General features: G+C 30.3%; 2 protein-coding genes across 2 annotated transcripts; both read left to right on the plus strand.

Moving 5' to 3' along the window:
* Positions 1 to 264: 264 nt before the first annotated feature.
* Positions 265 to 5,898, plus strand: LOTGIDRAFT_195260 (hypothetical protein; the record flags this gene model as incomplete). Its single annotated transcript, XM_009064859.1, has 3 exons — positions 265 to 389; positions 4,938 to 4,963; positions 5,772 to 5,898. Coding segments are annotated over 3 exons (276 nt in total), but the record flags the coding sequence as incomplete, so codon positions are not given.
* On the plus strand, positions 5,759 to 14,221 carry LOTGIDRAFT_129615 (hypothetical protein; the record flags this gene model as incomplete). The annotated part of the gene is made up of 16 exons (XM_009064860.1): positions 5,759 to 5,898; positions 6,215 to 6,364; positions 6,571 to 6,643; positions 8,770 to 8,871; positions 9,238 to 9,339; positions 9,673 to 9,807; positions 10,103 to 10,202; positions 10,477 to 10,634; positions 10,820 to 10,945; positions 11,956 to 12,087; positions 12,283 to 12,439; positions 12,588 to 12,685; positions 12,806 to 12,902; positions 13,202 to 13,294; positions 13,660 to 13,790; positions 14,096 to 14,221. Coding segments are annotated over 16 exons (1,920 nt in total), but the record flags the coding sequence as incomplete, so codon positions are not given.
* Between the last annotated feature and the right edge of the window lie 1,309 nt (positions 14,222 to 15,530).

Below are 15,530 nucleotides of genomic sequence, written 5' to 3' on the forward strand. Positions count from 1 at the left end.
CAGTCACCATTTCACTTTGAATTAAAGACACTACTAGATTGTTCAGATCTATAACTTTGAATCAGAATATAACCTGATAACTGGCACTGCTCTATCAATTTGAAAAATTATTGAAACATTTCAGATTTAAAACAATCATTTTATATTCCAGCCTCACAGAATAATATTTTACCTTCTAAACCTAAACCATATAAAGTCAATCGTAAATCATATCCTTCCTCCACAGACAGAAAATCACATTTAAATCCTTTAGAAAATGTTAACGTTGTACCACATCGGAGTTCATCTGCCAGTTCCTCACCACGAGCTCATCAGAAATCAAACCATTTACGAAAATGGGGTTCGTTAAATAATTCAGCTGATTTGAATAGTTCATTAACCTCTCACAGGTAAGATTGATTTTCATTATTTTAAGACACAAGAAACTCGCTGGATAGTTTGAACAGACATGTTCCATTGTCATTTTTTGAAACCAATGAAGGTACTGAGAGTGCATGGAATCTATCTGGGTAGCAGAAACACCAGGTCTGTATACAACAGACTTGTGGACAGTAAAGATGTATTTATATTTTTTATTTTAATTCTCTATAAGAAAGATTAACAATATTTATGTCTTGCCTTATAACTTATAAGATATATTCTTTCATAGAGTAGTTTTAACAATTTTTACTTATTATTCAATGAAATTTTCATTGTTTATTTTTCATATCATTTACATTCTTTGCAAGCAACATGGATTGTATTATAGTCATGTTATAGTTACTTCCCTTGTAATGTTGATGTGTAAACAGGAATCTATTGAGAATTTAAAAATACAAAGTGACTATATCTGCTGTATCTCCTAGCCTATTTCATGAATAATATTTAAACATAGGTCCCATATTCAGAACAGAGGGTGTAAGATTTGGTAAGTTATAGAATGTAGCCCAATTAAATATGAATATAACGAATGATACATGATTCAGATATATTATTACCTTATATACCAGTATCAAAATGATATATTATATATTTTATCATATTTACTATCCTGAGGGTATTTATACCAAGTTATCCATGGTTTATATTTTGATATGAATACTAACGTATTTACACCTTGGGTTATCAAAATGTGTCCATAGCCCTCGTGGGTTTTAATGTACTAATACCATCTATAAAGAGCTGAGAATAAAATGATTTGGAATCCCATTTTAAAGAAATTTTAATCTTGTGACCTTTATTATTGCTCATTTTATATGTGAAAAGTGTTGAAGACTAGAACTTAGGTTGGTTGTTCTATTCTTTAATAAGTTGGTCTTAGTTAATTGAATAAAATGATAGCTATGAACTGTTTTCAGTTAGTTTGAATTTAAAATCCAATGAGGTGGTCTGAGCTATTCAGGGTTAGGAATTAATTGCTTTTAAATCAATATTAATCAAAGTGCATCCTGTCTAAATTACTACTTTTGAAGACTATTTACATGTATAGAAGACTAAAATCAATCCCTCAAAATGGAACACTTGTCCCCTTAAATGATGGCTTCATGAACCATTTACATTTGGATAGATTCATTTATGAACTTAACTCTATGGTTTTATACTTGATTGGTGTTTACCAGATAATCATTCAGGATGTGAGGCAAATTCAAGAAAATGAATGTGATGATATCTGTGAATAATATTAAAACAGTTGTCAAGCTATATTATCTAACTGAATATATTCATGTGATATTCATTCAGTTACACTACAAACTTGAGTTAATGTGACCTTGATAAATATGTCAATTATAGTTTAGCTCCTCCCCTTCTCCAAGTTGTATCTACTATGAATATGAGTCAGTGAGTGAATAGAAAGTTTTTCAAGTCAAGTCAGCCGATTTCCTGTATCTTTTAGTGATTTTTGTCTGTTGGTTGGATTTTATTGTCTTCAGCATGTCTAAAAGGTATATTTTACTTTAAAAAAAACGTGTTTTTATGATAACTAAAGTTTAGAGCTTATAAAGTTAACTTCCTTTGTTTTAAAATAACAGATCATGTTTCAAAATAGAAAACTTAAAACTTGTATGAGGCTAAAATTTTTGAAAGATATTTATATTTCCTGCTTCCTTAGTATGTCATACTAACTTTACATATACCAGTACATGCATTTTTTTTTTTTTTTGCATAATTTGTGCCACAATGCAGTATTGAATGAAAAAGACGGCAAAGTTTGGACTTGGATAAGCAGCAAAATAAATCTTTAATTAACTTCCTTTTACTAGGGAGACACAGTAGACAGTAGTAGCCCAAGTATCAGCTACTTTTCATCACCATTCCAAAAAGGCCTAATATCTGCAATCTGTAAATTTATGGCAGAAATAGGTCATTCAAATTAAAGACAATGTTGATAACAGCAAATTATTGAAGAAATCTTCAACATTGAGGGGGCTTTTCCTGATTAATGTGTATTATGATGCAGTAAAACCTTATCTGTTTTATCGAAAACTGGCATCTTTTCTCTCTGAGATGGCACTTTGAATGTTGTATGGAGAACTATTATAATAATATTCAGAAGTAACTGTTGTAAATTTGATATTTCTAGACAAATGTCAGCCTTATCAAGTATTTTATGGCTGGGTCACGCTTGAGTCATTAGAAAGTATTTAGATAGTTCCATATAACCTTATGTTTTATATTTGGGTCATTAAGTGAAGGACAATATTTGTTTATAAAATTTAAATCCGATATGACAGACATGTTTGCTGAGGAAAGGTTCACAAAGCTGCTGTATAGGATACAGGCTTTGAACGTTTGTTGACGGTTTGAATTTCTATGTTGCACATTGCATGGTGTTGATTCATTGATTTGATAAGTTCATGGAATAAAAGTTGAATTGCTGGGCTGACAGAAACTATTATCATGGATGGCATGTTATTTGGGTGAATTGTAACTTTGATATTGGAATTCTTACCCTTCATGTTTGTCAAAGCTTAAACACTATAGCATGAACCATTACTAAATTCTCCATTGTTTTCTAAAAAATCCATGGAAAGGATTATTTGATTCTTTACATTAAATAGCTGATTAAGTTAGATGACAGTAATATTGCTAGATAAAATCTACTAACAATATTTCAGTATATCATTAGCTATAAACTGACATAGATAAAGAGTAAAAATCAATAAAAATAGATATTAATTTAGCAAGTTTTGATAGAAAATGTAAATGATAGTGAATAAAAACTTATTCAGCACTGTTCTATAGTAATATAGTAATATTTAGCAGATTGTCTTGTTGTAGCTCCTTTGTATTCCTTTGAATGAATCTCTAATCTCACTCACCCCAAATTTAGTGAGGTTTTTCAATTTTCAAGTATTTGTATGAGATTTCCATCGTCCATGAGACTTAACTTGTTGATGAATGCTGGTAAAAAGTCTATCCAGCTAGTACTGACACAATACATCAATGAATAGATACATGCTTCACTTCTGGTCATGTATACTTAAAAATATAAGGCATACCAGACAAACATCTACACCTCATAGAAATCAAAAGTAGAAGTCCCATTCTTGAACTTAAACGTGACACCAGTTGACCCATGAATGATAAATTGCTAATTATGTTATTTTGTTACCTGCAAAAATGCACTTTTAAAAAGACATTACACTTGAAAGGATTGTGCTTTATTGTGATATATATTGTAGCTAGAGCTGGGCATTGATCAATAATCAAATGAATTAATTAAAAACCCTGTATATACTACATTAAAATATGCTAAAATTCTTAATTTCATGGTTGATATTTGTGTCATACAAGTATATTCTTACTTTGATTGGTTTTCAAAGCTTAATGTGGGTAATTTATGTGTTAAAGGGAAACTATTTGGAAGAGATTACTACTTGTAAACAGGTACAGTGGACAAAAAAAAAATAACTTTGACATATAATCGATTATGAAATTTGATAATCGATAATCAAAACAAGTAATTTGAAGATCATGCATGCATTAAGATAATTATATTTTATTTTAGACGTAGTCAATCATACAGTAATTTATCACCAAGACCAGGCCATATACGCGGGTATTTATTAACATCATCAGAACAAAATCATTTTCAAAATATCTGAGATTTGTAGGGATAGATTCTGATTTTTGAAATATTATTAACCCTTTAATATCAAAATTAACTGTTCATTCATTATTTCTTCATTAAAGGGATCATAAAGAGGTTTTCTAAAATTATGTGTATTTGTGTATGGTATATTGTAATGTTGCAAATATATGGTTTCCCCAATACACATAGAAACTTAAGAAATCCTCTCTACAATCAACTTTTTTGGAATGAAAGAAATGATTTTGTTCCTTCTAACTATCAAGGTTTTGGGTTTTCACGTCTGTTTTGTGTGTTCATAATTTGTATTGGAATTCGGGTGGTTTTTTTTTTTGCTTTTTAGGTCTCATCATCACCCTGCTTTCAAAGCTTTCAGATTGGGTTAGCCTATGGTTTCTCATCTTCTCAATGTGAAACTATTGAGAATTTCATCTTATACCTTGACTGCAATAGTCACCTTTCTTTTAATCACAGAATGCAACAATTTGATTTGATAGCAACAGAAACATTATGGCTTATTGTTTACAGACTTTCTGTCAAGGACTCTAACCGTATTCGTTAACGGACAATCCAACCAAACCAAGCATTTACAATCTTCAATGAAACAAGAAATGTGGCTGTTGCAGTCAAGGTATAAGACAAAGTTAGGTTATAGCTTGTCATAGTGAATATGAGGGGTTCTGTTGATGCTTTTTTTTTTCTTTTCTGTTGCTATTGTCTGAATTGGTTTTGGGTTTTGAATTTCTGCTAAAAATACATCTACATATTTGTGTAATTGATCTAACATGCATGATTTTTTAATGATTTTTGATTTGATGTTATCTGATTTCAATGAACCATTGTAATATTCTTTGTTCTTTATTTTCAGTGCAAGAGAACCCAACTGGAACCAAGGTATGTCAATATTTTGAGCAATAGTAGGCTATGTTGAAAAAGGTTTGATGGGTGAATGTGTTATAGATTTAATACTATAACATCAGGAACAGATATGGAGATATCTTCAGATATAACAATAGTTAACAGAATTTTACATTTGGGACATGCATAGTAATTGAATCGGTTTTTTGAATATCAAAAATACTAAAAAGCTCTTTCTGTTTTTTTATTTGCTTTCATAGTTTTTGGTAAGTTAGAAGTATGCAGAATGACATTGGTTTTGGGACTTGATTCAAACTTTTATAATCTATGAATTGCACTTTTCAGACTTCAACCTCACAATCTATCAACCATGTCCTTATACCCAGGATAGGTCTTCAACATACATTCAACATTTGATTCCCAATTCCTTCTTTATACCTCTTTCATCAACACAAATTTGTAGATGATTAAAAAGCATTAAGGTTATATCTAAAACATAAAAACTTTGTAAATTAAAGACTTCCTTTTCTTATTTTGGCCACTAAATCTTAAAACACATGAATGTTTATGATTTAAAAGAAAGTTTGCAGAAAATTGGTCAAATATTCTTCTTCAATATAATTTAACAAACCCAATCCCATGAAAACTATTACCTCATTTGTCAGGAATTTTTTTTTTTTTTAGAAGTTCATTTTGATAACTGTACTTGATTGAACTAGTTGTTATGATTGAAATGAAGGAGCAGAATCATTTCCTGTCTGATGAATTATAAACAACCCCAGAAGTCCATTATTGTTTCTATTCCTTGTCACCAATGTTGTGATATCTTTTGTTTTGCTTTTAGATGAAGGTTATCTGAAGATATATATTAAAGGTCGAGGTATTGCCTTGTATGCACCATCAGAAGTTACAGATTTTGATGTTAGTAAAGTTGGAGATGCTCCTAATGAAAAATTACAATTAGAATGGGTGTATCCTTTTACAAATGGATTTTGATTCACACTATGTGTACAAGGCATAGAAGCTTGCATTCATATATGTAAAGAACAACACGTTAGATGGAGAGGAGCTTGTATTTCAGCTCTCCTTTGGCATATCACTTTGCATGGGACTTCCCCAGATTATATTTACACAATTACTTCACATTGATTCTTAAATGAGCCATTCAGGGGCTTGACATTGGAATAAACATATATTATGGTTCTGTAAAATTTTATGAATCAGATTTAGACAATATGAAGATGAATATGAAGGAATATAGAGATTTTATCTTTAACTATGATAAAGATATGGATATCGTGGTAGAGATTGTAGATCTAATCTGTATCATCTACCTACAGGAGAGATTATCTATTTTATAGCTGCTACTGTAGTATTGTATAATGTGGAAGAGGGAATGCAACGCCATTATACAGGACATACTGATGATGTCAAATGGTGAGTTAAGTTCTGCTTTGAAAGGAAATATCAAACTTAATAACCTGTTCTCATTAGACTGTTTCTAAACCCCAAAACACAGAAATGGTTACACAAACCTTGTAAGGAATTACCCAAAAATATTGTTAATTAGCGAAAACGGCAGTTTCAGCTTTTTCATTTTGATCATGTGATGAGATAAATATTTTTTAAATTCATTATTTCAGTTTAGCTATACATCCAGACAAGGTGAAAATAGCCACTGGTCAAGTTGCTGGACATGATAAAAAAGAAGGCAAAGTAAGTAGATCAATCTAAACTAACAGCTACAGTTTTAACATACCTTCAGCCTAAGGTTTTATTCCAGTTGGAGCCTATTAAACAAAATGGTGTCTGATGCCTTAAGTAATGACAAGTGGATTGCAAGAGTCAGACTTCATATCTCATCTCAGCACTAATGTGCATCCTTAATACTGCATGAGATTTCTAGCTTTAGTATTTAGTTATTTTGTCTAAAAGAATCCATATTTTTGTTCCTTTGATTTGTAATCTTAGCTTTAGCTTTTCTTGATTGATTTGATTTAATTTGATTTGCATCATTTAACTATTGCAATTTCATTTGCATGTAAAAGAGCCCTATAGTTCCCAATATGTATTATTTTATTTGTTTGATCTGTAGAATTTGACAAACCAGTGACATGTATTAAGCAGCAAAATTGCCTGATTTCTTATACTATAAAAGCCAGGATAAGTTTTTTTTACAATAAAATGACAATACATTACTGAAATTTAAAACTTGACTGTTTAGGTTATCACTGAAAATTTGACGAATTAATAATTTGAATTTTTTATGGTAAATAATCACATATCCTTCTTAGAAAATAAGATATAAGTCCAGAAATGGATTGTATCTTTTTCTCAAAAAATGAATTCTTTAGAAACAGAATGCCTAATATAGAGAGAGTCCTGCTTATTTTTGAACTAATAATTTACCTAGCTTTGCTTTCTAACTTGATTGTAGAGAAAACGTATACCAAGTGATTTAGTTGAGATTAATGACTCTATGGTAAGATAGTTTAAACACAGTGATTCTTGGACTAATCACTAGCATTAACTTTATGATATATCTATTTATTTTAACTAGAGTAGATATTTTTTTAGTATGTAGTTTAGTTGTAGTTTAGTTGTAGTTTAAATGTAGTTAGGCATTAAGCCAGATTTTCATCAAATTTACCAACCAGGAAATGTCCTATTTATTAAAATTTGTTTATTTTTATTAATAGAAATATTATATTTCAGTATCGCTCTACAATTGATGTATTGATCACTATGTTAACAGTGAACATATTTTATCATTGTATTTTTTAAATATATCAGTTGAACATACCCAAAATTAGCCACATACAAAATTAACAATGTGAGATCTGTTGTAAATTATTATTAAAACAATGGAAAAGGTTTGCTTTACCTACCAATAGAGCTTCAATTCCCTCTTCAAAAATCATTCGTACATGCAATTTTTAAAAAACAATGTGAAAATCATGGATTGAAAATTGAATATCTAGCTGATGTTGAGATGCATTAGCCAATATGTCAATGATTTTATAATGTAGTTAATTTTCAGAAATATAAATCTGGCTTTATGTTTTGTAGTATGTAGTTTTTGTCAATATTTTGTCTGATTTAATGTCTTGATTATATTACATTGTGTGGCTTTAATTGCTAAACCTTTATTGTGCATAGAGTGGAACCCAAACATCTGACTATGAACCTATAGAAATAGACAATAATGTTTTTGGAATTTACTTTTAAAATGCATACCTTTCAAAGGGTTTAATCAATGTTGTCTGGTATGGTTATGGTGATTTTTTTAATTCAAAGTATTTCAAATGGTATTCCTATAATAACTGAAACAAAAGCATCTCATGGGTTCTAGTCATTTTATTTAGCGCTTCTGCTTGCTTTTAAATGCCTCCTATTCATTGCTAACATCAAACCTAGATTATTAATAAATTGATTCAGCTTTAGCTATCAGTATCACTGTTAAGAATAATGCTCATCCTGATATGTTTTAACTGTATTGCTTTATTATTGAGTATTTATTATTTATTAAAAACATATAAGATGTGGTAGCTATGGGCCATATTTAGTTGTAAAATGTAAGTGAATGGAGATGGGTAATTAGAACCTGGATTATGCACTTTGCCAAATTACTTAAAGCCTTCACTGCATTGCTTCCAAATATATACTTGATTACTTTCTTATGAAAACCATATATATATCTTTTATAATTTCAATTTCAATTTACCTATCCTGGTTCTTTAATTTGAGGCATGATTTTGATGAAGTCAAAAGGGATTGCCCTAAAGATATCGAATTAGATTGGAAGTTATATTGGTTCTTAATTTAATTTTGTATGTTTGTAGCCACATGTACGTATCTGGGATTCTGTTAGTTTAAATACATTGATGGTTGTTGGTTTAGGTGATTTTGATAGAGCTGTCTGCTGTGTCTCTTTTTCTAAACTTGTAAGTATGAAATTTTATACCCCTTTCAGCACATTTAAATTTTGAGTGGTAGGGCATGCTTTGGTATTTACTTATGTAAATGTGTATCTAACCTTGCAAATTTTATTGGGTTCTGACAAGTCATACAAAGATGACTGGTTCTGCTCACAGTGTAAATGGTAGACTAGATTCAAGTGGAAAGGTCACTGTAATGTTGCTAGATTGTTCAGTAAATTTTGTCATACAAACCTCTAGGCATATGAAGGTGAATATATACTGTAGTGCCTATAGTGGTCTATAATGAGCTATTATCTTGACTTTGACGTACAAGTATTATTGTAATGTGTCAAATCATCAGAGATATTGTATTAAATTTTTATATTGTAGGATGGAGGACATCAGTTGGTATGTGTAGATGATGCCAATGAACATGTTATATCTGTATGGGATGTCAGTAGAGATAAACCACATAAGATTACTGAAACTAAGGTATGCTTTTTGAAAAAAAATTCTGATCCTAGATCACAAATATTTTTGCTGATGTGTAGTCAGTATTTGATCCAGTTTTGAAGCAGAATAAATCAGTTGGTGTGTTAGATTGTTGTCTGCAAGGTGATAAGGTGCAGTGGGTTTCACATCCTCAAGACAAGAACAAATTCTCGTGCCATAACCACTGCTTCTGAGAGTCCAGTAAGTGCTGGTGACCAAACTGATCCGTTTTGATCTAACATTATCATTAATAAGTCCTAAGAACCCAATTATGGCTGCAAACTAGTCCCATGAATATGTGAATTCTGTGCTTGAATGATATTTTTTTTTTAGAGTTCAACTGATCCTGTGCTTGTCACAGAATTTAATCCTAATGAAAATAATCAGATTGTGATGTGTGGTAAAGGTCAGATCTCATTCTGGACATTAGAAAGTGGTACTTTGAATAAAAAACAGGGTATCTATGAGGTAAGTAAACTGTACCAAATGTTTCAAAGATTTTCTTCAGCAACTATCTTGTTGTATTCAGCAAAAAGTAATTTTTTATATTATAATGTTCTGTAGTATTGGGCTGATAAAGTGACGCCATGAAATGTGTAGTGACACAACCAAAATGGATGAAAAACTGCCCTAGAGAAATGTTAAAGGAAGAAATAAGTGAGAGATAGTAAAAGCAGGCATTCTTGGACATTTTGTTTTGTAATTTTGGCTTATTGTATGAATGACACTGATATTGTGACTTACTATTGTTGATATTTTACAGAAATTAGAAAAACCTAAATATGTATTATGTTTAGCGTTTGCTGAAAATGGTGATGTCCTATCTGGAGATTCAAATGGAAATATTTTTGTTTGGGGTCGTGGTAAGTTTGTTATAGATATTTTATTATATAAAACCAGATCTTTGAATTATTTTTGACCTTGTATTTCAAAGGATAAAGATAAAGATGAAATCTGTAATTCCTAGGACTGTACTAGATCCTGTATGATCAATAATTGTTCAGGATAAAGCTTTTGTTAATGTTCGTAATTTTGAGCTTTTAAGATATCTGAATTATGCAGTATGTACCTTTATAAATAAAATAAAGCTCTGGACTTCTTAGGAATATTTAATGCTATTTTAACTATCTTTTGTAGGAACAAACCGAATAACACAAGCTATCAATGGAGCCCATGATGGAGGTGTGTTTTCTCTCTGTGTTATGAAGGATGGAACTCTCCTATCTGGAGGTGGTAAAGATAGAAAAGTCTATCAGTTTGATGAAAGTTATAAAAGAACAGGTTTGGAAACTGAGGTAGGTCTGTCTTTTAATCATTTTGTTTTGTTTTTAAACATGAAAAGGTGAAAAACAGCTTGTAAAAATCTGAAACATTTACATTAACCAATAAAATGAGTTTATGAAAATGATTATTACCAATATCATTTGTCAGGAATGAAATGGAAAATTCATAAATCGCTTACGTATAACTTATATTTCAGATTCCAGAAGCCTATGGTCCAGTACGTACACTTAGTCAGGGTCATGGTAATTTAATATTAGTTGGTACAACCAGGAATTCTATTTTACAAGGAACATTAGATCTTAATTTTAATCCTGTTGTACATGTAAGTATGCTCAAAGTCTGGTCAAATGTGTTATATCTCACTTGTAGTTATTGTATACAAAGCCTGGTGCACAAACAAAGGCTATTTGATTTGCTCAATGTGCTTAATTTTAATTAAAACTTTTATAAGGAAAATTTGAAAAATGAATTTCTCAAATGCTATCATGTAGACATTTTGGTGCGGTAAAACATGCATATAAATCATGGCTCCTAAACTTTTATGATTTAGTTTAAGTTTAACTCGTAGTGTTCTGTAAAATTACAGACCACTCTTTCTTTATAAGCCATCTAATAAGTGATATATTTTATTTAGAGTCACTGTATTAATCCTCATGATCAGGTACTAATATCTTAATGGATGGAGGAATTTTATTTCAACTTTCCACATTAACCCATTTTGAACCAATTTTTTCTTAGAATTCTTTTGAAGTATACTTAGAATACAATCCCCTTCTCCCACATGTTATTATTCTCAATAGAGAATTTGTAGAACCCTTATGGGTTAGTTAAGCACAAACTGGAATATAAGATGCGAAATATATTCAATGGTTTTTGAAGAGTTATAAATAAGATTTTCCAAACTTGTTTCTACTGGGTCCATCTAGGCACTCATGGACCAATAAACTAATCTTATGCAGTGGAAGTTAAAAATCCTTAAATATCAACCAAGATAAAACTGGTGCAAAGTATCAAGGACCTTCCTTTTATTTTCAGATTTAGACTGGATTGATTCCTATACATTCCACTCCCTTTTATGATCCAAACTCCCTTGTCTTTTCATTTTTAAATTTAAATTTCCTCAACATGTTGGTCTAATGTTAATACCAAAAATTAACATAATTTATATTGGGAAGAGTTCTATATTTCTTCTAATGTTCTTCCATTTTGGAAAACCTAATATCACTCTGCAAATGTGTTTGCCTGTCAATTTGACATTCTTATTAAATGTCTTGGTACACAAAGCTAATAATGTTTATTTATTAATTGTGGTCAATATTGGTTTTTTTTTAGGGTCATATAGATGAATTATGGGGTATGGCTTGTCATCCATCACAACATCAGTTTATGTCTTGTGGTTCTGATAAACATATTTATTTATGGGACAGTATGTCACATTCTGTTATCTGGACTAAAGAAATAACAGTAAGTTAATCTTGATAGTCTTGTCTAGGTTGGAAAAACATTTACTCTAAAGCCTTATATTAATCCTACATGGCCTTTATAAATGTGATTTTTTTTTATATACAAATGAATCTGATTTACATATTCACAAATTTTACCATATTCAGAAAATAAGAAAGGTTTTTGACTTTTGACAAATGATTTTATATTTTCTAGGACCCAGCCCACTGTTGTTGTTTCCACCCTGATGGAAATATAGCTGTAGTAGGAACACATAATGCACGATGGCTAGTCATAGATTTAAATACTCATGATGTTATAACAGCCCATACTGATGGTAATGAACAAATAGAATGTGTGCAATTTTCACCAGGTATGTAAACTCTCTAGAACCTTGGTAACATTGTTTCCAATTTTGTTTTTTCATGCTTTCATTATAAGATTTTTTGGGGTTTTCTACCCTTTTTGTTATGAGTTTTCTGAATTAACTATTAATACTGGATGATATTTGAATATTTCAGATGGTAAATATCTAGCTGTTGGATCAAGAGATAATTATATATATCTATACCAAGTTACTGATGGTGGTACTAAATATACTAAAACTGGTAGATGTTCTGTAAGTATATCATTAAGCAGTACCTATTATAGTCTAATCTGATAGATTTTGTGCCCAGCTGAGCCTTGATTCCAGCAATGATCTTTAGGTTATCGGTGATATTTTGGAATCTTATTTCAGGGTCACTCTAGTTTTATAACTCATGTTGATTGGTCAGAAGATGGTCAATATTTAGTCAGTAATTCAGGAGATTATGAAGTACTATATTGTAAGTATTGTCTCCTAACCATTGAAGTTTTAGCCATTTTATCAGCATACAACCTGTATAGAAATAATCATGAACCTTCTCATAAATAAAAATCAACAAATTATTTACTAATGATATTTACATATGTTAGCTTGAAGTGAAAACCTTGTCTTCTGGTCACATATCAAAGGTTGCTTCTTGAGATTTACATGAATAAAGAATTTTCGAAATAAAACCTGTTGTTGAAGCAGAAGTCTAAACTTTCAATTAACTATTTTGACAGTCTTCTGCTGACATGTTAAATATAAAGGTATGAATTCCAATTTCAGGGACAACAAATTGTCGCCAAGTAACTTCACCAGATAATGTTAGAAATGTTCAATGGGCTACACAATCTTGTACATTGGGTTTTAATGTGGCAGGTAAATTACTTTTATATTTAGATTTTTCTTGCATCCTCAAGCAGCCCCTTAGTTAAAGCTTAGTTTTTGAGCAGCGAAACACTTTAAAGGAAAGTCTGAAAATCTTTCAAAGATTCAAGAATCAGCAGTCACATCCAACAAGGTGCAATACAGGCCTAGTAAGAAGGCCCAAAAAGCCAGCTTTACTGATGCAGCTCATAACAAATCATGTCCAACTTGTAAGGATTCTGCACGTGAATCATTCATCAGCCATCTTAGTAATCATAAATAAAGAACTTTCCAACAACAGGCCCATAGATCTGGTCAAAATCATTGAGCACAGTGTCTAGAATGTATGATGTTTAAGTTGCCATTATTATTTGTAGGTATTTGGCCAGAAGGAGCTGATGGTACTGATGTAAATTGTTGTGCTAGAACTAAAAATCATACTGTTATCGCATCAGGAGATGATTTTGGAAAAGTAAATTTATATAAGTATCCATGTTGTTCACCAAGGGTAGGTTATAAATTATATCATAAATATTAGTTAAAAATATTCTTCAAAGTCATATATGATATTAAGACTCCATTATCTTATCAATAGCGATTATGCACTTTCTTCAATTAAAGGCTGTTTATTAAGCTATATTTGTCAATGGTGCCAAAATTTTTTCCAGGTTTTGTGAATATCACTGAAATTGGTTATACTTCTAAATGATATTTATACTACAACGGTCATTTCCATATTGCGAACTGGTCATGTCACACAGGAATTTTGGTATGCTTATGATTCATATTTCCAATATGTTTTCTTTATTTCAGTCTTCCAGCCATATTAATAAAGGACATAGTAGCCATGTGACGTCTGTCAACTTTCTATATGATGATTCTAGAATGATTTCTGCTGGGGGACGTGATATGGCAATTATGCAGTGGGAAATTATTTAAATTTAACACATGCACTTTCACTATCATACAAAATTTGACATGTGAAGTGATGCTTTGAAAATACTAGGCATGCTTTTGTAAAAGTTTCTTTGAAATTATATTACTTTTGGATTGTATATTTTAAAAACCTGAATGGATTTTTGTTCCATTGAAGAAGATTATATAAGAGCCAAAAAACAATATTAAAAAGAGAATTTATTTATATCTATTTGTTAATGTCGTTTTATTTTGCAATTTAAAAACCTGATTTAAAAGGCTAAACTTGTAATTTACCACCTTAATGTGCAATTAACATGATCACTTATTATGTTGTGATCATGTTATGTTGTGATCATGTTATGATGTGATCACTATTATCATGTACAAACTCATAATGTCTTTATGGTATACACATTTTTACCACTTTCATATATTTTTAAGACAATTTTTCCTTGGTTTTGGACTTTTAATATCTAGTCAATATTTTGCAATTTCCTAGTTATGTTTAGTATTTTGTTAAAGAAGCTACTCTTCAATTTTTTATGTTATTATTTATTTTTTTGATGATGTTATTGTTTATTTAGAGAAAACATGGCACTATGGCACACTCTTGTTTTGATTTCGATGATTTTGAGATGTCAGTAGTGTGCTTAGTATATTTTAAATTTGAAAATTGAGTCATTTTCCAATGTTATTTTGTTTACATGTAATGTCAAATGAAATGAAATGCCAAGTCGGAATCCAAGTTTCAGTTTTCAAATCCCTTTTTCTAGCATCAAAATGTAAGAAATACATCTTTCCTCAAATTTAAATGTGCAGGGTTTGTTGCTTTCATAAAATTTGTTATTTAAGTGTAAAGGTTAGAGTCCAGTAAATATTAAGAATTAGACTTGGTATGCAGTTCAAATGATTTGGTATTTTTTCTTTTGCTTGGAACGTCCATCTTTAATAAGATTTTGATTCAATAGTTTGTGTAGTACACCATCATTATAGTTGATTCAAAGCTCTCAATACATAAACCTTAAAATACTCTTCAAGTTTATATTTATTGCAAGTATGATTTATAAGAGCTCAATGCAATGATGGCTTTGCAAGAATCAACATGATTTTTTGCAAATTCCAATTTTTACCCTAGCTTTGTTTATGCTTTGTTTATTAGGTTTTCTTATATAACGATATTTTTTGCAAATAATAAAATTGCTAACAAGAGTGTTGTGAATCATATGATGAAATAATTTTCAACATCTTTGCCAATCAAATGCATTTTATGTAGCTGTTTCAAATTTATAAAATTATGTTTTTTCAAAACTGTTATGATTTATTGATTTTT

This window comes from Lottia gigantea (assembly GCF_000327385.1).
Source record: "Lottia gigantea unplaced genomic scaffold LOTGIsca_66, whole genome shotgun sequence".
NCBI lineage: Eukaryota > Metazoa > Mollusca > Gastropoda > Lottiidae > Lottia > Lottia gigantea.